Consider the following 24,831-nt stretch of genomic DNA (forward strand, 5'->3'; position numbering starts at 1 on the left):
CTCACGATACTAATGACCTGTCTTCAGCATGATGGGGAAATCTGTATCGGCATGAAGGTGACCGTGGATTTTGTTTAATGAGTAAAACACACACCAGAGACGAATTGAAATTTATCTGTTATTGGGTTGTTGGGAGAGGGACCCGCGTCCTCCAGCCGCGGAGGGGCAGCCGCATTACAGCCCGGTGGCTGGTGACCTGTGTGCTGGGCCACCGAGAGCATTTCACGACACACAAGTGACTCCTACTCAAGGGGGTTCTGTTTGAAAAGTCACACTCAGATGTTTTGACTTCAAGGGTATTTTCATTCTGAAAAAGTGCATTCTACTAAGCTAGCCACTGGAAATGTGCTGGGTTTTAACCCAAAATAATGTTCTTATTTGATATTGGAGGACCTGACATGATGTAAAAGCTCATAATCACATGTCCTATTGCTGAGAATTCTTTCTACTAATAGCCTTTTTGCCTGGAAGAACCCAAAAGGGTATCTCACCCAAGCCTCCTGAGGTGCTGATGGGTATGATGGTAACGTTTCAGCATTTTGCATGGTGCAGCAGTTTGATGAGTTCATGAAGCATGATGGAAATGGAAGGAATGCCCATCCCATGCTGCAGAGAGGAGAGAAAATGAAAAAAATCATTCATTGGAGAGAAAATGAAAAAAATCATTCCTTGAGATGCCAAAGAAGAGGCGCATGATGACAGCCGGGAGCCCAGAGCCCCACTGAGCGCTTCCCGTGGAAGCCAGGTGGGATTTCGGGGTCTTTGCAGCCCATGTAGGTGGAGCAGAGCCTCTCTAGGGATGGAGGAAGCCGGCGCTGCCGCCGCACGGGAAGCGCCGGGTGCTGGCGCTGGCCTTGTCCCGGCATGGCTCCGGGAACGCCGCAGCAAGGCGGGAGCAGCCGGCCCGTCGTCCTCACTGCTGCACCGCCTCTGCCAGGCGCCTGCAAATCCTGCATTACCACGGCTGCCTGTTCTGCCTGCACGTGGCTTATGCGTGGGATCACCCTAATCTTCTGGTCCACTGCTCAGTCTTCTTTTTCTTGGCCTTACCGTTAAAAATGAAATGAAGTTTGTAGTATAAGATTTTTTTTTATGAAAAAGTCTCTGTTCTTTCTATTTGCAGACTCTATTGTGTGTCCAAAAGCCTGAAGGAAGGTACAGCTAAAGATGTTACGTTAATGTAGCAAATGCAATCAGCTTTCATATTGCATTGTCTCTTTTTATTTGGCCACGGGACTGTTGTTCTATTAGGCTTTATCATGTTTTAAATACGAAAATATTTCATGTGTTATTATTCTGGCCTATCAGCCCGAGTTATTTGCCAACACTTAAAAAGCTTATTCTCGCTGTAAATATCCAAAGCAGGAAAGTGGTTTCCTACCGCCGGTGTGTTTGAGTTCGTCTCTATACCTAAGCAACCAGCAAGAACGTGCTGTTGGTGACAGCTCCGCAGTGTCTCGGGGGTGCGGGCAGCCCGCCCGCACGCCGGGGCCGCGCCGAGGCTGCAGCCCGGGCCGCGCTGCGCGGGCGAGGGCGAGGGCGAGGGCTCGGCCTGGGCGCTTCCCCGGCACGGCACAACGCGGCCACGCTAAGGCTGGGCAGGATTCGTCTTTTCCCCTTGGAGAGCCGGACTGGGTCCCCGGGCTTTTCTGCAGGTTGGGCTTGATTCGGTTTGGCGAGGGGAGCCAGGCGTGAGCGCTGTCGCGTGACGGCCGACGTCCCACGTGAGCCAGACTGGCGGCCACCACCGCGGCAAAGGCAGCGCCGGCCGGATCGCGCCGTGCCGCGCTCGCTGGCCAGGGCCCGACTTCCCTTCCCCTTCGTGCAGCACCAAGCCCGCCGGTGCCCTCAGCGAGTAATTAACAAGGCAGCAAGGCTCTTCCCTTAGCTCGGGTCGCAGTAACACCTCGAGCAGCATCTCGCGGCCGGGCCGCCGCGTCCCGGCCAACGGCGGCGCTCCCGAAACGGGGCGCGGGGCGCCGGGAGCCGCGGCACCGCAGGGAGCTGCCGCAGCGCGGGCCCAGCGCTGCCCCACGGCACAGCCCCACGGCACAGCCCCACGGCCGCCCCCACGGCACAGCCCCATGGCACAGCCCCACGGCCGCCCCCACGGCTGCCCCCAGAGCCACCCCCACGGCACAGCCCCACGGCACAGCCCCACAGCCGCCCCCACGGCACAGCCCCACGGCCGCCCCCAGAGCTGCCCCCACGGCACAGCCCCCAGAGCCACCCCCACGGCCGCCCCCAGAGCCACCCCCAGGGCACAGCCCCACGGCTGCCCCCAGAGCCACCCCCACAGCACAGCCCAACGGCCGCCCCCAGAGCCGCCCCCAGGGCACAGCCCCACGGCACAGCCCCAGAGCCACCCCCACGGCACAGCCCCATGGCGCAGCCCCACGGCTGCCCCCAGAGCCACCCCCACGGCACAGCCCCATGGCCGCCCCCAGGGCACAGCCCCACAGCACAGCCCCACGGCCACCCCCACGGCTGCCCCCAGAGCCACCCCCACAGCACAGCCCAACGGCCGCCCCCAGAGCCGCCCCCATGGCCCCCCCCACGGCTGCCTCCACGGCCGCCCCCACGGCACGGCCCCACAGCGCGGCGCAGACTCACGCTGACGGCGAGCGCGGCCCGGCCCTGAACACGCCGTAGCGGCCGGTGCGGGCGCAGAGGTCGGCGGGGCGCCCCGCGGCGCCGTCCGGCCCCAGCTCCCGCTGCAGCAGCGCGGCCAAGGCCTCCGCCCGGCGGGCGCTGCCGCCCACGCGCCCCAACTGCGGCCCAACCGCAGCTGTGGCGCCTCTGCGGGTCGCCCGCCCGCCTGCCCGCCCGTCCGCCCGTCCGCCTGCGTGTCCACCTGTCTGCCCGTCTGCCCGCCCGTCCGCCCGTCCGCCTGTCTGCCTGCGTGTCCACCCGTCTGCCCGTCCGCCCGCCCGTCCGCCTGTCCGCCCGCCCGGGCAGGCGCAGGCTGCGGCCCGGCCAGGCCTCACGCTCTGGGCGCCGCTGCTGCAGGCTGCTGCGGGGCCCGGGGACGGCAGCTCCCCCTGCACGGCCGGGGGCGCCGGGGACGGGGACGTCGGGGACGGGGACGTCGGGGATGGGGACACGGGGACATCGGGGATGAGGCACACCAGGGCCGGGGACACGGGGACAGGCACACCGGGCATCGGGGACACGGGGACATTGGGGACAGGGGCAGGGACGTGGGGGGTGGGGACGTCGAGGCCGGGGATGCCGCGCTGGGGACACCTGGGCTGAGGACATCCTCCCCACGGAGGGCCATCAGGGCGCCTGGCAGGACGGGAGCGCGGGCCAGGGGCTGCCGCCCGCGCCGCTCGGCCCCACATCACCCCACAGCGCCGCTCGTCCCCGCGGGGTGCGCGGCCCCGAGGCCCGCCTCGCCGTCCCCGAACACGGCGGGCAGGTCGTGCCCAGGGCCAGGTGGTAGAGGACGTCCTCGTCCTCGTCCACGCCTGCAAGGTGGTGCGCGAGCCTGGAGGCAGCCGCCTTCGGTCAGCCGATGCCGGTTTTCTGCGGCAGGCGTGACGCGACGCCACGGCGGACGGACACCCCTCCGTGCTGCAGCGCTCCGGCGCCCGGGCACCGGCACCGCTGGAAACGCCGTCCGCTGGCTCGGCCGGGCTGCCGCGGGGACCGGGCAGCGAGCAGGCAGCGCCGGTCCGGAGCAGCGCCGCCCGCGGCGCTCAGCACCGCGAGCCGGGAGGGACGCGGAGGCCGGCTGAGACCCTCCTCGCCGGTGCTCGGTCGTGTCGCCGGTCCAGGAAATGCTGCTGGAAAGTGCCCCCAGTGCCTGGCGGCGCCTCCGGCCGGACCTGCCTGGGTCGGCTCCAGACCGCCCACGTTGGCTGCCCGCGGGTCAGGAAAACACGCGGGCGCTGCGGTCTGTGCCTGCGCTCCCCGCCGAAGCGGCCCTGGCCTCGCGCGGCCCCGCGCTGGGCCCGGCGCGGCTGCTCGGCTGGCGCCGGACCGCCCGGACGGCCGCGCGGCGCGCCGCGGCGCTGCCGGCGTGGAGCCGGCGCCGGCCCGGGGGTTCTCCTCCGAACCGCGTCTCTTCGGCTGCGCGCTGCGACGCAGCGGGGGACCGCGCGTGGGTTCAGGCTTGGCACTCGCGGCCTCCTGCCCAGCTGGAGAGCAGCTTTAATCACTTATTTTTTGACATAATTTCAATAAATGGCATTTGGCTGTTCCTAAGTAACAGCCAGAGCGGGAAGAAGTTGTGTAGCCACGTGAGGCAAATCGTTGCAATTAGAGAACTCCAGCAGTTTTTGGTGGGTGTTTTGGTGAAAAGCAGGATGTTGCATGTGATGGGTTTGGAAAGCAAAGCAGGCTCGTTACAAGTGAGTTATGAGTTATGCTGCTAATGCTCTGATGCAAGAACGGTTTGCTTAACCTAATAATACTGTATGATTTGTGTAAAACTGAATTGGTAGCAATCATGTGTTATTGTTAATTGCTCGCAGTTGGGTCCCCCTCCATGCTTGCCCTGAGCGCACCCGAGTCCCCAGAGCCACGGGCGTCCATCGTGGTCCGCCTGGAAAGGCAGCGGCGAGGCGTGAGGCCCTGCAGCGGTGCAGGAGCGTCCCGGATCCGGCCCTTTCCAGAGCAGCAGGAACGCCACATACGGCCTCGGAGCCGGCCCCAGACTAATTAAATCCCCTGGCAGAGCTAACGAGAGTTCTGCACGCTGCGCTGCAGCCACCCCGACAGGCCTGTCCGCAGCCCCGGCAGCCTCGCCGCTGCTCTTCTGTGACTCCCACACGCCTGACTCACAAAAGTCAGACGAAATCAATATATCCTGAGTCAGATTTATCGCAGTTAAATATTAAAATGAGCTCTTAAATGTCAAACCTAAGCGCTTCCTGGAGTTTTCTCAACAGCTGTACTCAGAAATTCACTGTGCTGCATTTTTGGGAAGGGGCACTGCGACTACATTACAACGAAAAGGTTTGTTTATTTACATGTATATGTATTTAGAAATCTCCCTAAGGCAAAAGAAAATAACGTGTTGCGTGATGAGCATGGAAGGTCATCTGGATTATGATTTCTATACCACAGCTCACCTCCAACACGTAAACAAGATCTTTATGTACTACCTTTAATAATGCTAACACAGTTTAAACTTTAGCAATATTCCAAGTAATTACCAGGTAGGGTTTTTTGCATGGCCTCATTATTTCACTTGGCAGGACCCAGCTTGGTGGGACCCAGCCCGGTGGGAGCCGGCACAGCGTGCCGGCCCGACGCGGGTTGGGACAGGACGGGGCGGGATGGGACGGGAAGGGACGGGAAGGGATGGGACCTGCGGCTCTGCGAGCCCCAGCGTTGCGCTGGACGAGCGTCCTGGATTTAGGCATGCTTTGGGAGCACTGCACAATCTGGCCAATTGCTGTGTGTGCCAAACCGGGAGTCAGACTAATGAGCATGGAAAATTTCCCACTTAATTAAACAGACACAGAAGTCCAAAGGGAGATTGTTTTATTAAATTAGATGCTTGGTCTAGGGTCCAACCATTATTCAGCCTTCCAAAAACTTCCTCCGTACGATCTTTCAGCTGCCGGACGCTCCTGTGCTCACAAAGCGTTGAGCGTGGTCTTCACTGGAAGCTGAAGCGGCTCCGAGGGCAGAATTTGCGAAGTACGAAGGAGTTTCAGGTTACCATGGCAATAACATCCAAGCGGAGAAGCCCGGTTTTGCAGTACTTGCGGCTTGCCGGGAGGGTTTTCCTCGGGGTGAACCTGCTGTGCAGCCCACGTGCTTTCAAAGTGCGCGATGGTCACACGACCGCTGAAGGCGCTCTTCGAATGCCTGCGAACGGTGATTTACGTGCACAGCTCCCCTCACACCTGCGGAATGCAAACGTCGTCCAGAAAAACTTACAAATCGCACTCCGGCACGGCAAGAGGCTCTTCGAGCGCGCCCGAGCGGAAGGGCGGACCCCGGGTCTGGTCCGGCTCGGCCCCTCGTGTGCCATGCGCGGTCCGGTACGGACGGACGCGCTCGCCGTGCTGTGCCGCGCCGTGCCGTGCCGTGCCGTGCCGTGCCGCGCCGGCAGCGCCCTGCCCCTGCCCTCTCCGTGCGCCGGGCCCGGGCACCGGGCGACCCGCGCGGGAACCACCGACGGCTTTAACAAGCACGAAGGCATTTGTGCCGTTAATTCCTGGAGCGGGTTAAGCTTTTCCACAGGACTTGTACTCGCCATGTTGTTGTTCTTTGGTCAGCGGAACAGGGGAATGCTAGTTTAACAGGGAAACGTTCAACGAATTTCCGCGTTTGCTCAGAAAATGCACCATGTTTGCTTTGACGTCAGCATTTGTGATAAACAACTGCTCGCGTAAACCAAGCTTAACTGCCTGGTCGGATAACCAGTGTTTCAGACGGAAGCGTAGCCCGTGCCAAGCACCGCCCTGGCCCTCAGCGTCAGCAGGGGCAACGCCAGCTGAAGTCAGACACCTTCTGCATTCATCTGACTAATGAGGATGCCTAAAAATAGCACAAGTGTGGAAACTAACCTCATATCTAAAAAAGCACCCCCTGTGAAGGAACTTATTTTCCTGCTTGGTGCTGTTCGTTTATGGAGACCGCCGTAAGGACCAACCGTTCCGGCGCGGCGGCCCCCGCCTCCCGTGCCCAGGGCGGCACGGCCGCTTGCCGAAGCCACCGAGCACCGGCCCCAGCGCGAGGACGGCTCGCGAGCCGGGCGCCGCTCCTTCCCTGCGGCGCGGGCCGGGCCGGGCCTGGCCGGGCCGGGCGGAGCGGGGCCCCGGCGGGCGCCGTCGGGCCGCTGTCGCCGCCCGCGCCCGCGCCCGCTCCGCCTGCCGCCGGCCCATCCCGCCGGCCCGCGGGGCGGAGCCCGCGGGGGCGGAGCCTGCAGGGGGCGGGGCTTGGACAGGGCGGAGCCCCGGGGGGCGGAGCCTGCAGGGGGCGGGGCTTGGACAGGGCGGGGCCCCGGGGGCGGAGCCTGCAGGGGGCGGGGCTTGGACAGGCCGCAGCCCCAGGGGGGGCGGAGCCTGCAGCGGGGGCGGGGCGTGGACAGGGCGGAGCCCAGCCTGGGGGTGGAGCCTGTCGCGGGGGAGGAGCCTGGCGTGGGGGAGCCGGGGGTCAGGGGCCGGATGCCGGCACTGGGGGCGGAGCCCAGCGCAGGGGCGGAGCCCAGCGCAGGGGCGGGGCCCGGGCCCGACGGTTAAGCCGCACCGCGAGGAGGCCCCGCGCTGCCGCCGCCGCGCTCCCCAGGTCAGGGCCCGGCCCGGGCGCCCCTCGCAGGCCCTTCGCCGCCCCCCGGCCCGGCCCGGCCCGGCCCGGCCCGGCCCCGGCCCTACCCCCGGCGCTCGTCACGGCGGCGGGCGGAAGTGACGCGGCGGCGGCGGGGCGGTTCCGTTGGCCGTTGGCAGCTGGCCGTTGGCGGGGCGGGGCGCAGCCGCCGCCGGCCCCTCCCGCCCTCCGTCGCGGCCGCCGCTCGCCGCGGCCCTTTGTCAGCGTCCGCCGCCGCCGGGCGCCGCCGCGGGGCAGGCAGGCGGGCAGGGCGCGCCGCCGCCGCCGCCCCATGGGAGCTCGCCGCGGCCCTAGCGCCCCGCCGCCGCCATGAGGAGGTGAGCGCGGCGCGGGCCGGAGCCGGAGCCGGAGCCGGGCGGTGACAGGGCCGCGCCGCGGGGGCGCGGGTGGGCGGGCGGCGGGGCCGCAGCGGCGGGTGCGGGCGGCGTCGCCGGCGGGGGAGGCCGCCGCCGGCAGCAGGGCGGGGCCGCGGCCCTGCCGGGGCTCGCGGCCGCCCCGGCGCCGCCGCTCCTCGGTAGCCGGCGCGCGGGCCGGGCCGCGGCGGGGAGCGCGGGGCTCCTGCCGCGGGGCTCCTGCCGCGGCCCCTCCGCGTGCGGCCGCGGCCTCGGGCGGTCCCGGAGCAGGCCCGCAGGGGCGCGCTGGGGGCGGCCCCGCCGGCGGCAGCGGGAGGTGCGTGTGCAAGCTCCCGAGTCGGCTCTGGAACCCGCGCTTCTATGCTTACAGAAAAAACCCGACACCTTTTGTTTAAAATGACGCGTTAAACTTTTAAAAGAGAGCTTTCTTTCAAATTTCTGAATCTTGTGCGTTTTTATGGTTTTCACTGAAGCACCTCTGCCGTGGATCTTAGTCTTCCATTCAGGGAGACTCCTGCCGCGGTTGTAGCAGTTCTCTCTGAGCAATGGCAGACCTGTTTCCTTATCTTTAGTTTTCCTTCCTGTCCTCTGATAGAATCTTTACCATGATCTTTGTACTTCATATTTGGAGAAACAAGGGACCTGGAATATATCAGGTATTTTATAGGTGTCCTCTGAGTCCTGTCCTGTGCTGTTTGAAGAATACTGTCCTTTCCAGGATTGCCTTGAAATGGGAATCAGTGAAGAGGCCCAAATCCTGGATGTGAAAACCTCTCCAGTGCATTGCTGATTTCTTTGATGGCCTTGACTTTCTGGGTGGAGGTGTTATGGATCTGTTTTGGGAGAACAAAAAGTTCTTGTCTGGGCTGCGATCTCCCTCAGAAGTGTTAAGAACGTGCAGCATTTTGAGTGGTTTAACTTCTACCTCAATATTTTGTTTGCTTTCCTCCCCTTCACTGGAGGAGGGAGGGAGATGAGGACAAGAGCATTGTTGGTGGCACAGAACTTGTGAATAGTTACTTACTGCAAATGTTTTCTCTGCTTATTTGTCTTCTCACTTTTTAATGACAGGTGTATTTAATTTTTGTCTGTTTCTACCTCCATTTGAGGGCAAACATCAGTGTCTTTTGCTGAGACTTCGATAACTTCTGCAACTATTTCAGTTTACACATCATCAGCTTTTACATAAATAACTATAGCAAGGCCAAAACTATAGAAGGTGAGGCTGTTCTTTAAACATAACAGCCTGTGGATTTTATTTATTTTAGTTTTAATTCTTGTCACATGTTTCAAAGTTAGAAGTTGAGAAAGGGGAGTCTTATGAGCTGGTATTCATGATCTCTTTAGAGACATCATTGACAGTCTCTTTGTAAGTTTAATACTTACGTGTGACAATTGTTATTAAGTCATTTTTCTAATGACTTATTTTTATATGTACTGTAAGGAAACTGGAGCTGTTGAAATTGCTACCTAATGTTCCTACTCTCTATTGAGAATACTATAGTTGCTTTAATTACATACAAAGGGATTTGTGAAGACGTTAATGATGTCTGCAGAAGTTTAGTCTCACCCTCCAGCGATTTCCCTCATAAAATGTTGTTGGGCGTATAATCTTCCTGGAGCTAGCTATTTAACATACTTACACACATGCACAAAATCTCATGTCTGAATGTTTGTGTCCGCATTAGTAGCTAGATATTTGATACTCTGATGATTGTTTACAATTTTTTATCTTAATGTATATTAAGTTGGTTACACTTTTTCTGGTAATGTTGTCCATGTAAAGTTAACCATTAAAACTGTCCAGAAAGATTCTTCTGGAAGAGAATATATATATATGTTAAGGAGCTGAGGTGATTCCTGCAAAATTTGTCTATTTTGAAGGCTAATTCTCCCAATGAGTTTTAATGTATTCTCAAGTTTACAGATTTTATTTATTTATTTATTTTTGCTGTTGGACTGCACACAACCATTGCACATCCATGAACAGCAAGACAGGCAATCAGCTGAGTCTGGGTACGGGTGTGAGGGAAAATAAAGGACTACATGCTCAGGACTGGGAGGCAGGAAGGCATGTGGCAATGTAGCATGATATGGTATCATTCTTCTGTTTTTCAGTTTGTGTACAGTCATAAAGGAATGGCGACTTGCATCATCTTGCCAAAACTGTAAGACACAGCAGTAGCAGAGACATCAAATAGCTCATTTGGGAGGGATGCAAATGTGTCTGGGAGAGGGATAAAACTAATTTAAATCTCTTATCTCCTGCCTTATCCTTGCTTTGCTCTTTCAGAAGCCACGTTCTTCATTGAAAAGGGTAAAGCAGTGGGCTTTATCAGTAGTAGAGGAGCTCCTTAGAGTAGGGAGAGAAGACAGGAGGAGGAAACAACACCATTTGTTTTCTTTTCTGCCAGCTGATTCTATGAAGTGGTGCTTAGATTTAATGAGAGCCTGGCACTAAAATAGGATCTAGGGACAGCCATTGTGGAACAGTTAGATCTGCTTTTTCCCCTCTGTAGGTCTTCCCACTCTTCTCCCCTAAATGCTGTCGGAATTCATTCCTGTTCTTAAGTATTTGAAACTCTCAAATGGGGATCTCTGTCTGCTTTTGTGTATTTTGTCTTCTGTGGTGTATAAGCAGATTAAAAACTTAGTCCACTCATCTCTACAGCTGTATAGAGCTGTGTTGATGGTGTTTAATGTAATAGAGTTGAGTGATAATCACTTTCTTCCATCTTTGTGTGTGAAAATTCGTGGAGATTCTTTGGGCTGAATTGTAGGTTGGTCTTAATAGCTTATATGCCTTAAAACCTTAGGCTAGGCAAGATTGACACACTTTAAGAGCATGTGAATTAGTGTTCTCCAGTGTTACCTAGAACCAGAACTTTAAATCCTGCTCTAGAGGAATCCTTAATGTGTAGTCTCTGAAACTGTCATTTACATCTTTAACATGTCTGTACATATTTGTAAAATAAAGAATGATAGTATTCCTTAACAGTGTTGGAAAGCTGAGTTCACAAAAGTTTGAATTAATTTGAGATTATCACCTTAGGAAATGCTATTGACAACAAAATATTTAATGAAAATGCAGTGAACTAAGTGTTTATAAAGTAGAACCAAATCTAGCCTTTTACTTTAATTCAGTGAGATGCTAACAGTCTAACAGATGGAACATCAGTGTGTGTGTCAATATTACTGGTAATGTGAAAGTAGTGGTAATGTATTTCAGGAATCTGATGTTTTCTGTTAGTAGTTTAGATGCTGACTTTTGTCTGGAAATCCAGAATTGATGTTATGATTCATCTGCTCGTGAGTAGTCAGCATCAGGTGCTGCATCACAGTCTTAAGCAGTTATTATATGTTGCTTTCTTTAAATGGGGTTCTTTTGATTTGCTCTTTCATGTTGAATTCATCCTGGCTGCCAGTGTTCTCTACCTTGTTTGCTGCACCGCTGCTGTCTATTAATATTGCTCTGTGGTGTAGTGGGTTTGCCTGGCAGGCTGAGCAGTATATTAGATCCTAGATCCTGTTGGATCTAGGATTCTGCCTAGTTATGATTAAAACATGTTTTGCATTCTTTATGCCTGCAAAATAAGTTTGCCACAAACCCTTAAAAACCAGCCCCTCTAATGCCCCCAAGATAATTGTTGTCCCTTATCTCAGTTTCATGAGATGGTATACGTGCAGTGTGTCTAAGTAAACTGTAACTCTTCTACTGGGCAGAGAAATGTCTGAAGGGAAATGTTATAGAGGTCTTAAATCATGAATATATTGTGTATAAATGGGAAGTCATGATTAGCATTATTTCTCATGATGTTATAGCTAGGGAATATGATATTTAATCGCTTAGCAGTTTTAAAATAAAGTACGACTTGTACAGTGCCTATTTAAGTTATGGAATGTTTGTTGTGGAGCATTCAAGAGAATTTTTTTCAGAAACTAATTGGATGTATTCATAGGTCCATGGGAGGACCATTAAACACAGTGGTTCAGATGCAATTTCTGGCTTGGGAGTTTATCTCTGACTGGTGGAAAACATAGGGAGGAAGAACGATCTTTGCATGCAATGACCTTTTTGCATCTTTCTAAGCCTCTGTTGCTATCTTCTTTTGAAGTCAGGAGGTTACTGCTGAGTTTGGCAGACATTTCATTATTTTTCTGTTTTTCTAGTTGATCTTAAGAAGCAGCTAAATGATAAAACTGGTAAAAGACTTGTGTAGATGAGCGTGTCCCCTTCTTGAAATGCTCCTGGCTCTGTCAAACCGTGTTACTGTTCTGTTACCTATAGTGCTTCTGAAAAGACACCTATGGAAGTGTCTCTAGCTGGCTGTAAACTAACTCAAATCTGCAACTGACATGTATTATCTTTGTTAGAAAAAGCTAATTGAAACAGAAAACATTTAGTTTGGTGTTTTTCAGAGGTAGACTCTGGTTCTTCATTTGCATAGTCTGAAATGAGCAAAGATGGAGGAAGCAGGTGGTAGAGGGGAACACCACCTGCTATAACCTAGACCTTTTTACAAAATAGGAGATAATGCTGCAACTCCTAGTTCCTGTCGTAAGTGCTTGGAACGCTCCTCTGCAGCACTCTGAAGACACAAGTAGACTTCAGCTGAATGGATACTGTGAGGAGGACCTCTTCCTAGTCTTCTAGCACAGTTGTAGTTAGTTGTGCTTGCTGGAGGTCGGATGTTTCTTGTTCTGACTACACACTGCTTCTCTGCTAACAAGCAAACTGCAGAGGAGAGTCCGACACACCTTGCTTCTAACTGCAGGTCTGCTATTTGTCTGGCAGGTATAATGCAAAAGTCGAGCAAGTTGGCAGCTTTTCAGTTGCTGCCTTTGGCTGGATGGATAGCTAGCTTGGAGGCTAGAAATGGCTTCCTTTTGAAGTCTTGCAAGCTGCTGATTGCTACTTTTATGATGTGACCCTCAGCAGGCCCCCCCAAACCTTAGTCTTTGAGTAGCCTGGCATTCCTGGGCAAACAATTTCATGCAGTTGGTGCTGTAGTTCCATAAACTCTTCTGCTGGATATTAAAGCCGGGAAAAGTAGTGCTATTTGTCCCTCTCCACGTACTTGTGCATGGTTGTACCTTTTTCTCTTGTTCTTGCATTTCTGTGGCCATGTAGTGAACTGGGTAAGTGCACTAACTCATTTGGACCAAGTGTGTGTTTGCTGGATTAGTTCTAATCAGAATTAATTCTTTTTTTTTTTTTTTTTTTTTTTTTTTTTTGCTGGCACTGAGGAGGGGTCTCTGTGGGTATGAATGGTTGAGGAGGCAGGGCAGGGCTTATTGTCTTTGTGAAAACTATTGCTTTAGTTGAGTATGTTGTTGGTGTGTTGACTTTCCTGACTATAACCAAAGATAGTTTTCAGAATTCTTTGGCTCAGTTTCTGTTGGTGCCAGAGTGGATCTATTTTGGATTCATGAAAGAATTCCTGTAGGTTTCTTTGTTGCAGTTGTCTTTCACTTGGTCCTCGTAGTTGCACATATGAATTTTTTGAGCATGCAGCTCTTGTCAGGATTTGAAAGTTCTATGTGCCACGGTTCTGGTGTGACTGCTCCAAAGCCTTTCTTGCCTTCATTTTTGTTAGGCTTGTGATCAGTATGGTGGCCAGCCCATCCTCGGAGAGACTTCAGTTATGATGGCAGACTTGCCTGCAGCACTCATGCCTTTAGCATTAGATAATTTCTTACAATGACAGTTAGTGTTGGACTTGGAAGCAGAAGAGATGAGATCTAAATCTCCTTAGGAAACAAATGTAAAATTAAACAAAATGCATATTTGTATTAGTTTAAAGCAGACTGTGCTATTTAGGGTGCTCTACTGCAATAATCTGTTGTGTTTGTGTGGGTGGACTGGAACAATTAAGTCATTTTAAGGCAGCATCATAAAAGGGAGGGGAGAATAGTGGTTTGGTTTGGTAAATTACTTCATGTGTTACATGAGTGAAAGAATAGATGGTACCTTGCAGGTTATGTGCCAGTGATAAGCATCCTGGCCGTGTTACATGTTGAAACTCTTCTAGACTTCAGTAGGCCTCTTATTAAGCAGTTACAGTCTGCAGTCTGTGCTGTTGCTTGAGCGGAATTGCCTGTTGAAGCTGCAGTTATGTGTAGCAGCCTGCTAAAACAGTCTGGTTTTGATTGCATGTACTACACAACTCCCAGGCTACAGAATGATTTGTCAATATATTTTAGATGGCCACCAATCTTGTAGTATTGTAATATTTGTGTGACTCCTTATTTTCTTGTGCCAGAATGGAAAGATTTACGACATGTAGTGCACTAGTCCATGTATTAAGTCCGCAATTAATATCCACTTAAGAGTCATATTAGAATTTGAGTTGTGTATTAAACTTTGAATTTGATTTTAAATTCTAGGTCAACTTAAATTATATTGGAAATATTTAGATGTACTGATAGCTCATGAAACAAATACAGATCCTCTTGCAAATGATTTAGTTAAAAAAAAAAAAAAAGCCTTTTTATGAATGTGATTACAACAGAAACACATTGAAAGAGTTGGAAAGCACAGGCTGAAATTCTTCAGGTATTCATTCTTAAGTATTGAGCATTGATCTAAGGAGCAGTTATTAAGAATACTGGACTTGTATTTTCTGACTGAATCATGAGACTTACATGCATGCGTAACGATTGCAGATGAAATTGTGATGTTTGAAAAGATGCTGCTTTTCCTCCCAAGGGTAATAGGCTTCAGTGTGGTAGGAGACCATCTCTGCTTATGCTTCTCTCTGCTTTTCTTGATTCCGGACCTGTACTCAATGAATAGTTGATGTTCTTCTGTCTGTGGCCAGAATCCTGTTGTTGAAATTCAGAAGCAACTTCAGTCCAGGCTAGCTAACCAAGCAGAAGTGTGGGTAGGAGCTCAAGTTTGTGTTTTACTTTGTAGTGATGGTGCAGGTTAAATAGTTTGAATATTGACTGTCCTCCAGCACTTCTGCATATTTGACCCTTCTCTGTCCAGAAAGAAGCACACAAGTTTTTTCAGGTCACTGGGGAAGAATAAAATAGCTCCACTTAAGACTGCAAAGAAACCTGGGATATGTTACCCCTCCCTGTGAATTCCTGTATCATACATGTACAATATTGGTAAAGACATAGCTTGGCACATGGCCCGTGGCTTCCTGTTTTCCCAATGTCATAATTCGTTTTTTTCCCCGATTTCTGTTCTTGTTTCCTCCTCCTTGCCATTTGTTGTCAAGACAACATACTTCTAAAATTCTTCTGCAACTCCTTGGCTTTGTTTTGCTTTTTGTTTTAACCTCAAATTAGCTGATCGTCAACTAGGCCTTTACAAATGCGCCAAAATGCCATGTAGACTCTTTGCGTTTGTTTGTGGCCCTGCATGTTTGCATCAGCCTTCTGTAGAGAATAACCTAAATGAATACCATGTTCTGACTTGCCTAAACAATATGATTTTTTTTCTCTCTCTGTGTAAGCTTTATACAAACAGATACGACTCATGTCCTTTCCTCTGAAGCAAAGCTGTGCATAATTGTTCTGCAAAACCTGTTCTAAAATCTGAAGCTATTTAGACCTTTCCCTCCATACAAGTTCTTTATGACTCAATATTTTGAAGAATGATTACATCAATATGATTGTTCCTAAATTACAGAGATAAAGACCCAAGCAGTATTAAAATATCTTTGAAAAACATGTGGTATTTCCGTGCTTTGTGCAAAAGTGGCATTTTTGTGAGTAGAAAAGTCTTCGGCTTCATTTTTTTTTAATTAAGATTTGGTCCTGGATGTTGTTTAGACATTCTAATAACACATTTATTGGACTCTGACAGTGTCCAGAATTTTAAGAGAATTTTATCTTTTTTTTCCATTAGGAAGGGCAAAATGATATGTTGTTAAGGGCCAAAGGAGACAACTTGCTTTTAGAAGCTGTCAGTTTTCTTCTTGTGCGGTTACTTGAATCTTTGAAAGATTAGTATTTTCTGAGCCTACAGTGCAGTTTTCTGCCTCCTTTAACAGAGGATCCATTAGGAGTAAAGCTTGTTTTATTCCTGGTCTGGGAATTTGTAAAACTGATGTAGACTAGTTATAATTGTGTTGGTGTAGTTCCCAACATGAGTGTTCTTTATTCTGAAAAATGCCCTCTTGCATGCAAACAAGAATATTGAAGGCCCAGAAACGTCAGCTTTTGAATGGTTTTGGCTTAGCTTTGAAATGAATATCTAGTGGATGTAGGGCTCTAGGGAGTGGAATAAAGCAAATGGAAGAGGTGAATTAGCTTGACATTGTTCTGCAAGGGTAGGTTAATAGAGCCACTGCACATCAGCACAATGGCTGATGAAGGCAGCAAAAAGATTGGAGAGCTTGTTTATATTTTGAGGCTATTGAGAAATGAAGTAGATGTAATTCCGAGGCTGCTGTTCTGCAGAGTCCTTTTGTAGATGTTCTTACTCTGCAGCATGAGTTGTACTATGGCTTAAGTGCGTTTCCTGTGAGTGCTCGCACTACCCTAGCAAGGAATAGTGAGAGCCGTTCCAGGCTGTTTTCTTGTGTAGACAAGCCTTTAATTTGCAGCTTTTGAAGTCTGTGGTGTTTCCAGTGCATACGATTTTATTGAGTCTCATGATACTCGATGAGTTCTTTTGAGATGTGGTTGAAGAAATCAACAGGTTTTCTCTTTGAAGGAGGAGAGAGGGAGGAAGCAGATTTAGTCTTTCCTGGCTGTGATAGGAAGAAATGGGAAAGAGGGAAGCAGTGCATTTCTTCAAGCAAGTATGTGTCTTAAGATGCCAGAAAGCAAAACATACCAGCCAAACACATGTGTTTTAGGGAGGGGAGGAACCTGATGACATTTGAGTGTCTTTTTGTAGGAGTACTGAAGTTTTATGGTTAGTGGTGAGCAGTGAAGGTTCCACAGTTATCTTGATGCTGCCTAGTTGGGAGTAGCACATGGTCTTTTCCATATTAAAAAAAAAAAAAAAGTTTCCATGCTCTTTTGGCTCTGAAAGCTCGATAACAGGATAGGATTCTTTGTAGGATCACCTGATTGTGGGGCTTTGCAATTGTTGGGGAGATAAAGATCTTTGCTCCCTCAGATTCTCCACAAAGCCAAGTAGGTTCTGTCAGTAGGCTTTGTGGGAGATCTGATAAAGTTGGCAGAGAAATGCAGAAAATAGAGAAGGTAACTGCCTGTGTGAGAAATGAGACAGGAAGCAGCCTGGAAGTTGGAGAATCAATGCTAACTGCTTTGTATAGGGTCTGCAGCTTGAAATTCGAAAGCAGGGAGACTCCAAGCAGACCTAAAAAGGGGGTGCAAGGTTTACAGAGAAAAGAGCTCATATGCTAGTAGTAAGTTTTCTCAGACCATTAAAAGATGAGTCTTAGAGACTTGAGTTAGACTGGCTTTTTTCCACCAGATTTATATAATTGGTGGGGGTGAGAGAAGAAAGTTGAGGCTGGCTTCTTGAGCCTCTCTATGTAACTTTGAGAGGTGTTAATGGCAAAAGGCCAGATATGTGACTGAGGATCCATAACAAGATATTGCTTATCAGCTGGTAACTGGTGTTGGACTCTGTACGTACACTTACTTAGTCTTTTGTGCCTATGGGTAGAAAGCAATAGTTGAAAGCAGTTCATTGAGATTTCAGCTGATGTGTCTTACTTCGCGCTTGTCTTGCAGTTCCTGTGTTTTGGTTAATGCATGCTCACTTGGTAAGCCATAGTAATGTAGTACCATGTTATGGCTTTTGATGGGAAAATGGAACAAATGTGTTGGTGGTAGGTTGCTTGTTGGATCAAAATTGCCTCACTTGAACAGTCCCTAGCAGCCTGTGCAAGGATTCATGGGGCGAGGACTATGATTAACAGCTTCTTGTCAGTGAGAGGTGCAAGAGACTCGCTCTAGCAGCAAGACAGCTTGAGGCCTCCTTGTCTCTCATGTGTGGACTATGCTAGCAATGACCCTTCTGCAGACTGGTGGACTTTTAAGGTCCTCCAAGGAAGAGGGCTCTGAAGCATCGACTACAATGCACAAGTGGTAGTTAAGTGTGATTAGAAAAGATTTTTCTAAAATACTGATCTTTTTCCTCAGTTCGGGAAATAAATGTAACACCCACAAAAGAAAACAAGCAAACAAATTAAAAAAGGCCATTTAACTGTGAACTAAAACCCTTGAACAAGGCTTTGGTGTGTCAACGAAGTGTAAAAATATATGAAGTAGGTTTCCCTTCCTCCCCCACCCCCAATCAAAGTTCAGAAATGTTCTTCCATAGTTTTCTAGGTGTGTGTGTTTGTGTGTGAGAATTGCCTAAGTTAACAGTTCACTTCTCTTTCTGTATTTTTTTTGTTTCATGTTTGGGTTTAGCTTTTTATTGAAGGTGTGGTCATGTTGTGCTCCCAATGACTCTCTACAAAGATATAGTACTGCCTTAGAAAGTCATGTATGCCCTCTTTCAGCATTACTGAAACATTTGAGGAAGATGGAGAAGTCCCAGATTCACTTCACAATGATGTATTAACTCAAAAATGGATTTTGGATAAGCCTGTCTGATTTAATACTCCACTTACTCACTGGAGTTGTATGAGAAACACTGCCATTTATAGTCTTTAACTAAATTGTTCTTAAGGTAAACACAATATGCAATTGTTTACTAAATGTTTTTTCTTCTTTGGTTCTAGTAACCATTGAGAAAAACATACTTAGCTTGTTAAAGACCCTTTTTGTGTGGTGTTGAAGAAGGCTACTGTAGCTACCGTGTTGATAAGCACACCACATCAACAAATAAGACTTGGGTATGGCTAACCAGGAGCTGTAGATCAATACTAGTAATAAAGTAAAATGGCTCTTATAGACTACTCTATCAGTTCCTTGAGGGAGTGAAGAAATATTTAGATATTTAAATGTTAACGATAAATTCTGATTCTTTGATATTCAAAGATCTTTTTGGAAAAGAAAATCATGCCTCCATTATTTCTAACATCTAAATTAAAATAAATGAATATAGTAAAGATTTTCCATGTGAAGTATGCAAAAATATTATTTTAGCATTTAATTTTTGCTCTGAGTTGAGTTTAAAAAATGGAAAGCTAATGTTTAAACCTCTATGGGACAATTCCAGGAAATAGGTGAGATTTTAATCCCTGAGCTGACCGCCTTTGAAGAGATACTCAGACTGGGATACTGAAGAAAAATTTTAATTTGTTTATCTCTCTTTTTTTCATTTAAAAAAAACCCAGTAAATTGTGAACAAAGGTGACCAAATGCTCTCTTGCACCCCCCCCCCCCAGTGAAGGTGATTAAACATTCCCTCCACGTTTCAAAGTGATTATAGTGAAATTTTCTAACCAGATGCAGTGACAGGCCGGGTGAGCTTGTTCCTGGTTCTGCCTCCCGGGAAGGGCTGGGCAGGCTCCCTCGTGCACTCGCCAGTGAAGCTTGGTACGGCACTGGGACAGGGATGAGAGGTGAGCTGGGAGCACTGAAGGCAGAAAAGCAGAGAAATGGTTTCATCTGATCTATGAATTGAGAAGCAGGGTGACCTAGGCTGTCTGTGTCTTCCCCCCCCCCCTTTCAATTAGATCAACTAGCTTTAATTTGTTCAGTGCGCTGCCTTGCAGGTACAGTAGCCTCTGTCTAAGAAATTGGCTTTAATGGAAGAATGCTTTAATTTTTTCTTCCATAACTGCCATAAGCTTATCTTTCAATAGAAAGTAGATTTTGATGTATTTTATTTGTAACATAATCAAATATATCACTTCCTATTACACGTAACCTATAAAAAACTAGAAACCTGAGTTTCTGGAGATTGAAGTAGAGGCATGGAGATGCTTTGTTTCTGATTAATACACCAAATGCAGTGTAAAGCAGAATTTCCTAAACAGCTTTCTCCTTTGCTGCCCTTCTATGTGAACTGCCATTCATGCCTTTCTTCTTCCCATGCCTAAGTATGGTATGCATGATCTGGTTGTTTTGCTCTTGCTATTTCTTATCACACTTTTTTTTTTTTTTTTTTTTTTTTTTTTTTAATCCCCTCTTCTGGAAGAGTAGCTCTCAGTTGAGGTAAGCAAAGACTTACAGTGGTGGCTTTTGTGGGGGGCTCTCCATCCCCAATATCACAAGCCAGCACACTAGGTAGTCAGTAACAGTTTATGGTCTCCCCTCTTCCCTTCCATCCTCTGCTATTCTTAACAACTCTTCTCCTGTGAAATGGTTGTTTAAAAACCTATATATAGTTAAACAATATGTTCATTTATATTGGACAATAATTAGCTTTTCCTTAGAAAGGAACAAGAAGATGTGCAAATCCAGATGTAAAATAATTATTTAAATTGTGACTCAACTTGGCAATTTAAACCACTTTCATCACCATTCAGTCTGGAAGTATTTAAACATATACCAGAAATTGAAATGAACGGTTCATCTGTGCAAATGTAAAATGCTGTTATATTTCTGTAAGAAACGCAGGTAAAATTCCAAATAGCATTTCCTTGACCTTGAATTTTGCTTAGCTTTTCTTTGTATCATTATGCTAATACGATATTACTCAGTTTATTTTGCATTTCTATAGCTACTTTTTTTTCCTGGTAGTAGCACAAAGAAACATCTATCCTGTACTAAGCAAGGAATTCCCTATTCAGCAAAGCGGCTGCAGGAAACTGTGTGTGGCTGTATCCAAGGGCATTTGGACGCTGTGTGGGTTTATCAGACATGCCTACTGAGAAAGGTCAGGTGTCTGAAGTGCTCTGAAATAGTAAGTCACTGTTATTTTATGCATTTTGAATTTGAGAGATGAGACAGGAGGAAGTAGATGAAGTCTTAAAGCAATGGAAATGGACTAAGTACAGAAATGAGATGTGATAGGTTAGTTTAATTGCTGCTTGAGGAGGAAAACTGGAAAGTAATGTACATCTGGAACTCCAGAAACACATGATACTCTAAACAGCTGCAGGTAAGAGGTCATCTTTTAGAAAGCACTGCTTTTTACAGCAGTATGATACATTTTTTTTTTAATCTCCAGATCAATATTGACTTGTCTAGCAATGCTCGTCTTCCCTAAAACGCAGATGCTGTATTGTTGAACATCTAGTGTCACTGCTAAAGATCACAGCTGATGCCCCCTGGCTGGCCTTTGTAGTACCTGTGAAGAAGAAGAAGAAGCAATAAAAAAGTTGTTGATCCCAGCTACAGAAAACAGCTAGAGATCATGCATAGGATTCAGTTATAAAAGCTGCTTAAAGTCTCAGTATGGAGAGAGGGGGAAAGAAGTCATTTGGCTCTCATTTTAGCCTTCTGCTGAAGTACCATGAATAAAATCTGACCCAGGCTCCAAAATTACTGTCAGTTAAACAACTGAAGAAGTAAGTATTAGTCACCATTCATTATTAACCCTGTAACTTCTTTCTAAAATATCAAAAATAAAATTAGCATGTGTTCAGTCTAATCCTTTTGTGAGTAAGGTGCCAATGTTTGAAAATCATCTGCTGTAGAGGATACATGACTTCATTTTGTAGAGAAGTGGTGGCTGAAAGAGAAGATGGCCAGAAGGAGAATGTATGGACACAAAGACAATTGGAGAAGGTGAAGGGTACAGGAGATACCAGAAAATGAAGTGAAAACTATCTCTTTGAAAGACTTGGAGTGAGTGAAAATGATCATGGTGATAGTAGGAGAACAGAATAAGAGAAATCAGAGCTTTTTTAAATTAAATCATTTTTGCCACACACAATTTGGCTACCTGCAAAAATTAATTTAGTACATTGTCTTGAGCTAGGTAGTAGAAAATACTATGTTGTTCTAATCCAGGAAAAGGCAGAAGGTTTTGATTGTATGAATTACTTTTTTTTTTTTTTTCCTTAATCTGATCAACAGATAACTTGTTGTAGTAGCTGTTGGCTGATTTGTGAGTCTCAAACTCATCTAGCCCAGTTCTTGACTCCCTGTGTTCTGGGGATCCTTGAGGAATATTACACGATTTTTCTTTTTTCTGAAAATTGTTAGCAGGACAGGAAAGAAGTCCCTTCCATCAAGTGATAGTAAGATGGTTCAGGCTTAAATCTCCAGTACAAATGAAATGCAATCTTGTCCATGTCCCTGATGAATATTACACAAATACAAGACAAATTACTATTCCACAGTTTAGCAGGGATGAAAGTGGTGCAGTGTTTCTCTTAACAGGATGCGATGTGTGGGGAAGCTGTTGTAATGTGTCAGCTGTACTGGGCTTTGTCAGTGCTCTAAGTCCTGTTGCTTCACATGCACCCGTTTTAGTTAATCCTTTTTAAAATGAAAATGGCTAGTAAGTTAGTAAGTGCCCTACAAATAGCCAACAGCTGGCTGCGAAGCAAAAATCTGTTACAACAGTGGTAGTTTCTGAAATGTGGCATAGAGGTTTTTGTGTTGAGCAGCAAATTAGCATTTGAGTGTATGCTGTTGTTGCTTCCCTGAGGTTGACTGAAGTTGGCATGAGACGTCTATTTGGAGCTGATCTTCACTGCTATGAGATTTTTTTTTTTTTTTTTGGTGAAAACAGTTGTACAATGTAATGGTTGGCACTCTGTCCTTCCGCTTGCAATGTGATGAATTCTGTTCAATAGGAACTATTTTAATTGATTTCCACTCAGCATTATGTTAAAATTGTTGCTAGAAGTAGAAATTCATGATACATGTTTTCAGGACCAAACAAAACACACTTTATTCTGCTTTGGTCATTCAAATTCATTTTATGTGATTGTCAAATGAAAAAGTACTGCATTTGGCAGCATTTCAACAGCGAAGCAGCTTCCTGCAGCCCAGGACTATAAACTGTGTAATTTGTCCACAGAGGCCTGTGCATTACAGAGATGAAAATTCCTTCTCTGACAGCATTGATTGCTTAGCGCGCAGCAATTTGGCTGTCAGAAACAGCTGGCCCAGTGGGGTGGGACAACAGGGAGAGGAGGAAGCGCTTACTCAAAGCGCCCGCTGCGAGGATCGGGTTTCGCGTCTGCCCCCGCCAGCAGGCAGCCCTGAGCTCCGAGGTGCGGCTCCGCGTCTGAGCAGGCGGCTGCGCCCGGGCGGGAGGGGGTTCTGCTGCGCGGAGCCTGGAAACGGGGGTGCGCGGCCGCCTCCCGGCCTGGCCCTCGCTGAGCGCTGCGGCGGCCGGGGCCGGGCGCGGGTCCGGCGGGGCCGTGGGGCGGCCCGGGCGGGGCCGGGCGCGGGTCCGGCGGGGCCGTGGGGCGGCCCGGGCCGGGCGCGGGTCCGGCGGGGCCGGGCAGCGGGGCTGTGGGGCGGCCCGGGCCGGGCGCGGGTCCGGCGGGGCCGGGCAGCGGGGCTGTGGGGCGGCCCGGGCCGGGCGCGGGTCCGGCGGGGCCGGGCAGCGGGGCCGTGGGGCGGCCCGGGCGGGGCCGGGCGCGGGTCCGGCGGGGCTGTGGGGCGGGCCGGGCGCGGGTCCGGCGGGGCCGGGCAGCGGGGCTGTGGGGCGGCCCGGGTGGGGCCGGGCGCGGGTCCGGCGGGGCCGGGCAGCGGGGCCGTGGGGCGGCCCGGGCCGGCGGGTCCTGCCGGGGCGGTTTGGGAGGAGGCGGGAAACGCACCGGGGAGTGTTTCTTTGGTGGGAAGCATTAAATTCGTAACTCTTCAGTGTGATAGCAGTTAGAAAACAGCCAGTAGTTACGACTTCTGTTAATTAACTACTACGAGTTCAATGTTGATGAGGAAAGTCTGTGTTTACCTGGTGTGTCTTTCCACAAAAGAGCAGACTGCTAGTTGGTATACGCTCGAATTCTGTGCCTGTCTACAGCGTGGTTGTGGTTTTTTCTCTGTACTGATTTTCGTGACTCATTGAATGTGGTCTCTGCAAAAAGTTTACTAAAATGACTTTGGAGACAGCTGTCTGTTAAAGTGGACATTCATGTGTGCTGAAATGATGCTGGTTTTCTTCCATTACTTTATCAAGTAACACTACTAATATTTCTTTATGCTTAATTTCCTTTTCTAAGTGACTGGTATCTTGCCTTTGTGTTTTGTTTAAAGATCTATGCTAAATTCTTATCCTAAGCTTTTATCAGTTTTGTGACTCGTATTTTGCTGATAATCGTTTGTGCCTAATTTGAAGTTGAAAGGTTTTTTTACATTGTGTTTGAGAGTCTGTATTAGCAACTGAATTTATTTCCAAGAAAAGGTACATGTGGGAAATTTGGATAAAAGCAGAAACTTAAAATGCTCTGGAAGCTGGTATGTAGCTTTTTCCAGTTTTAATCAGTCTCCCTTCTTTGTATGGCAAACTGAAGTTCCAGATGTTGTTTTGGCTTACAGATAGTGAATGGGGGAAAAAATAAGCATTCTTAATGTTAACAGAGTCGGACTGGCTGGTTCTGTGCTGACAGGAAAATGGAGAGATAAAAACTCCATTAATGGTGCATGCGCTGCCTTAGTAGCCAATAGAACAATGCTGTCTTCACTGGAAATAAGTCCCAGATTGGCAGTGATCAGTGCCAACTGCGAGAGGAGACAGCTGCAGAGACCAAGAAGTAATAAAGTAAAACTAAACATTAACTTATTTAAATAGCAGTGGGGCTTTATTCAAGTGTGCAAGCCAGTTTCTCCTTTTTTTTCAGATAAATTAATTCATAGCCCCCCCTTTTTTCCTGTCCCCCCCACCCTAAGTCCTGCTTATTCACCTCCTGTAGGTAACCATGGATATCAGGTGGAGATGGAAAGCTGGGCATGAAGCATTGTCAGTAAGTCTGAACTTAAAATATAGTTTCAGGGACAGATGGTCTTATGACTGTAACTACATCAGAGTTTTGTATTGGAATTTGTATTTTGTATTTGTATTGTTTTTGAAAGAAAATCCTCCGAGCGTTTTACTGTGAGCTGTAGAGTGATTTGGGCATATACATATATGCTGGGTTTCTTCTAGAGGAAACAACTAGAAGCTCTGTTCCTGGTTTGTACCAAATGTGCCCCATCCCGAGATGGGGACATAGGGGCCTGAAGCAAGGAGTGTTTCTTTGAACAGCTTTGAGCCACATGTAGTAATGGCAGCTTTCAGTCAAGGGATCATGCTAAATCTATTCAGAAGTGAAACTGTTGAAATCAAGTGTGATGTTTATATCGTGGCCAGGAACTTCCTGTGCTAGCCTGCAGATGTGTGCATTGTATTCTGCGGGTTCTCTATGCTATATCATATTAAATATTTAAATTTGATCTCTGCTTCTTTTCCTGGCCT

The 24,831-nt window shown here is 48.8% G+C and overlaps 1 protein-coding gene and 1 long non-coding RNA gene across 5 annotated transcripts in view; one reads left to right on the plus strand and one right to left on the minus strand.

Annotated features, from left to right (window-relative positions):
- Positions 1–5,476: 5,476 nt before the first annotated feature.
- On the minus strand, positions 5,477–6,726 carry LOC134142239 (uncharacterized). Its single transcript, XR_009958806.1, has 2 exons — positions 6,528–6,726; positions 5,477–5,861 (listed from the first exon to the last, which is right to left on the minus strand). It is a non-coding gene; the product is annotated as an uncharacterized LOC134142239 (long non-coding RNA).
- A 791-nt stretch (positions 6,727–7,517) lies between these two features.
- The window catches only part of ACVR1 (activin A receptor type 1), a 63,814-nt gene continuing 46,500 nt past the window's right edge, over positions 7,518–24,831 (plus strand). The window contains exon 1 of one of the 4 annotated variants that reach the window (XM_062578321.1): positions 7,518–7,604. In XM_062578321.1, coding sequence (XP_062434305.1) covers positions 7,597–7,604 — 8 coding nt within the window. In that variant the 5' untranslated portion in view covers positions 7,518–7,596. Of the gene's footprint in view, positions 7,605–22,613; positions 22,643–24,275; positions 24,341–24,831 lie in introns of those variants that run through there. The other 3 variants (XM_062578325.1, XM_062578319.1, XM_062578320.1) reach the window with 3 other exon arrangements.

The sequence above is a fragment of the Rhea pennata genome, chromosome 6 (genome assembly GCF_028389875.1).
Source record: "Rhea pennata isolate bPtePen1 chromosome 6, bPtePen1.pri, whole genome shotgun sequence".
NCBI lineage: Eukaryota > Metazoa > Chordata > Aves > Rheiformes > Rheidae > Rhea > Rhea pennata.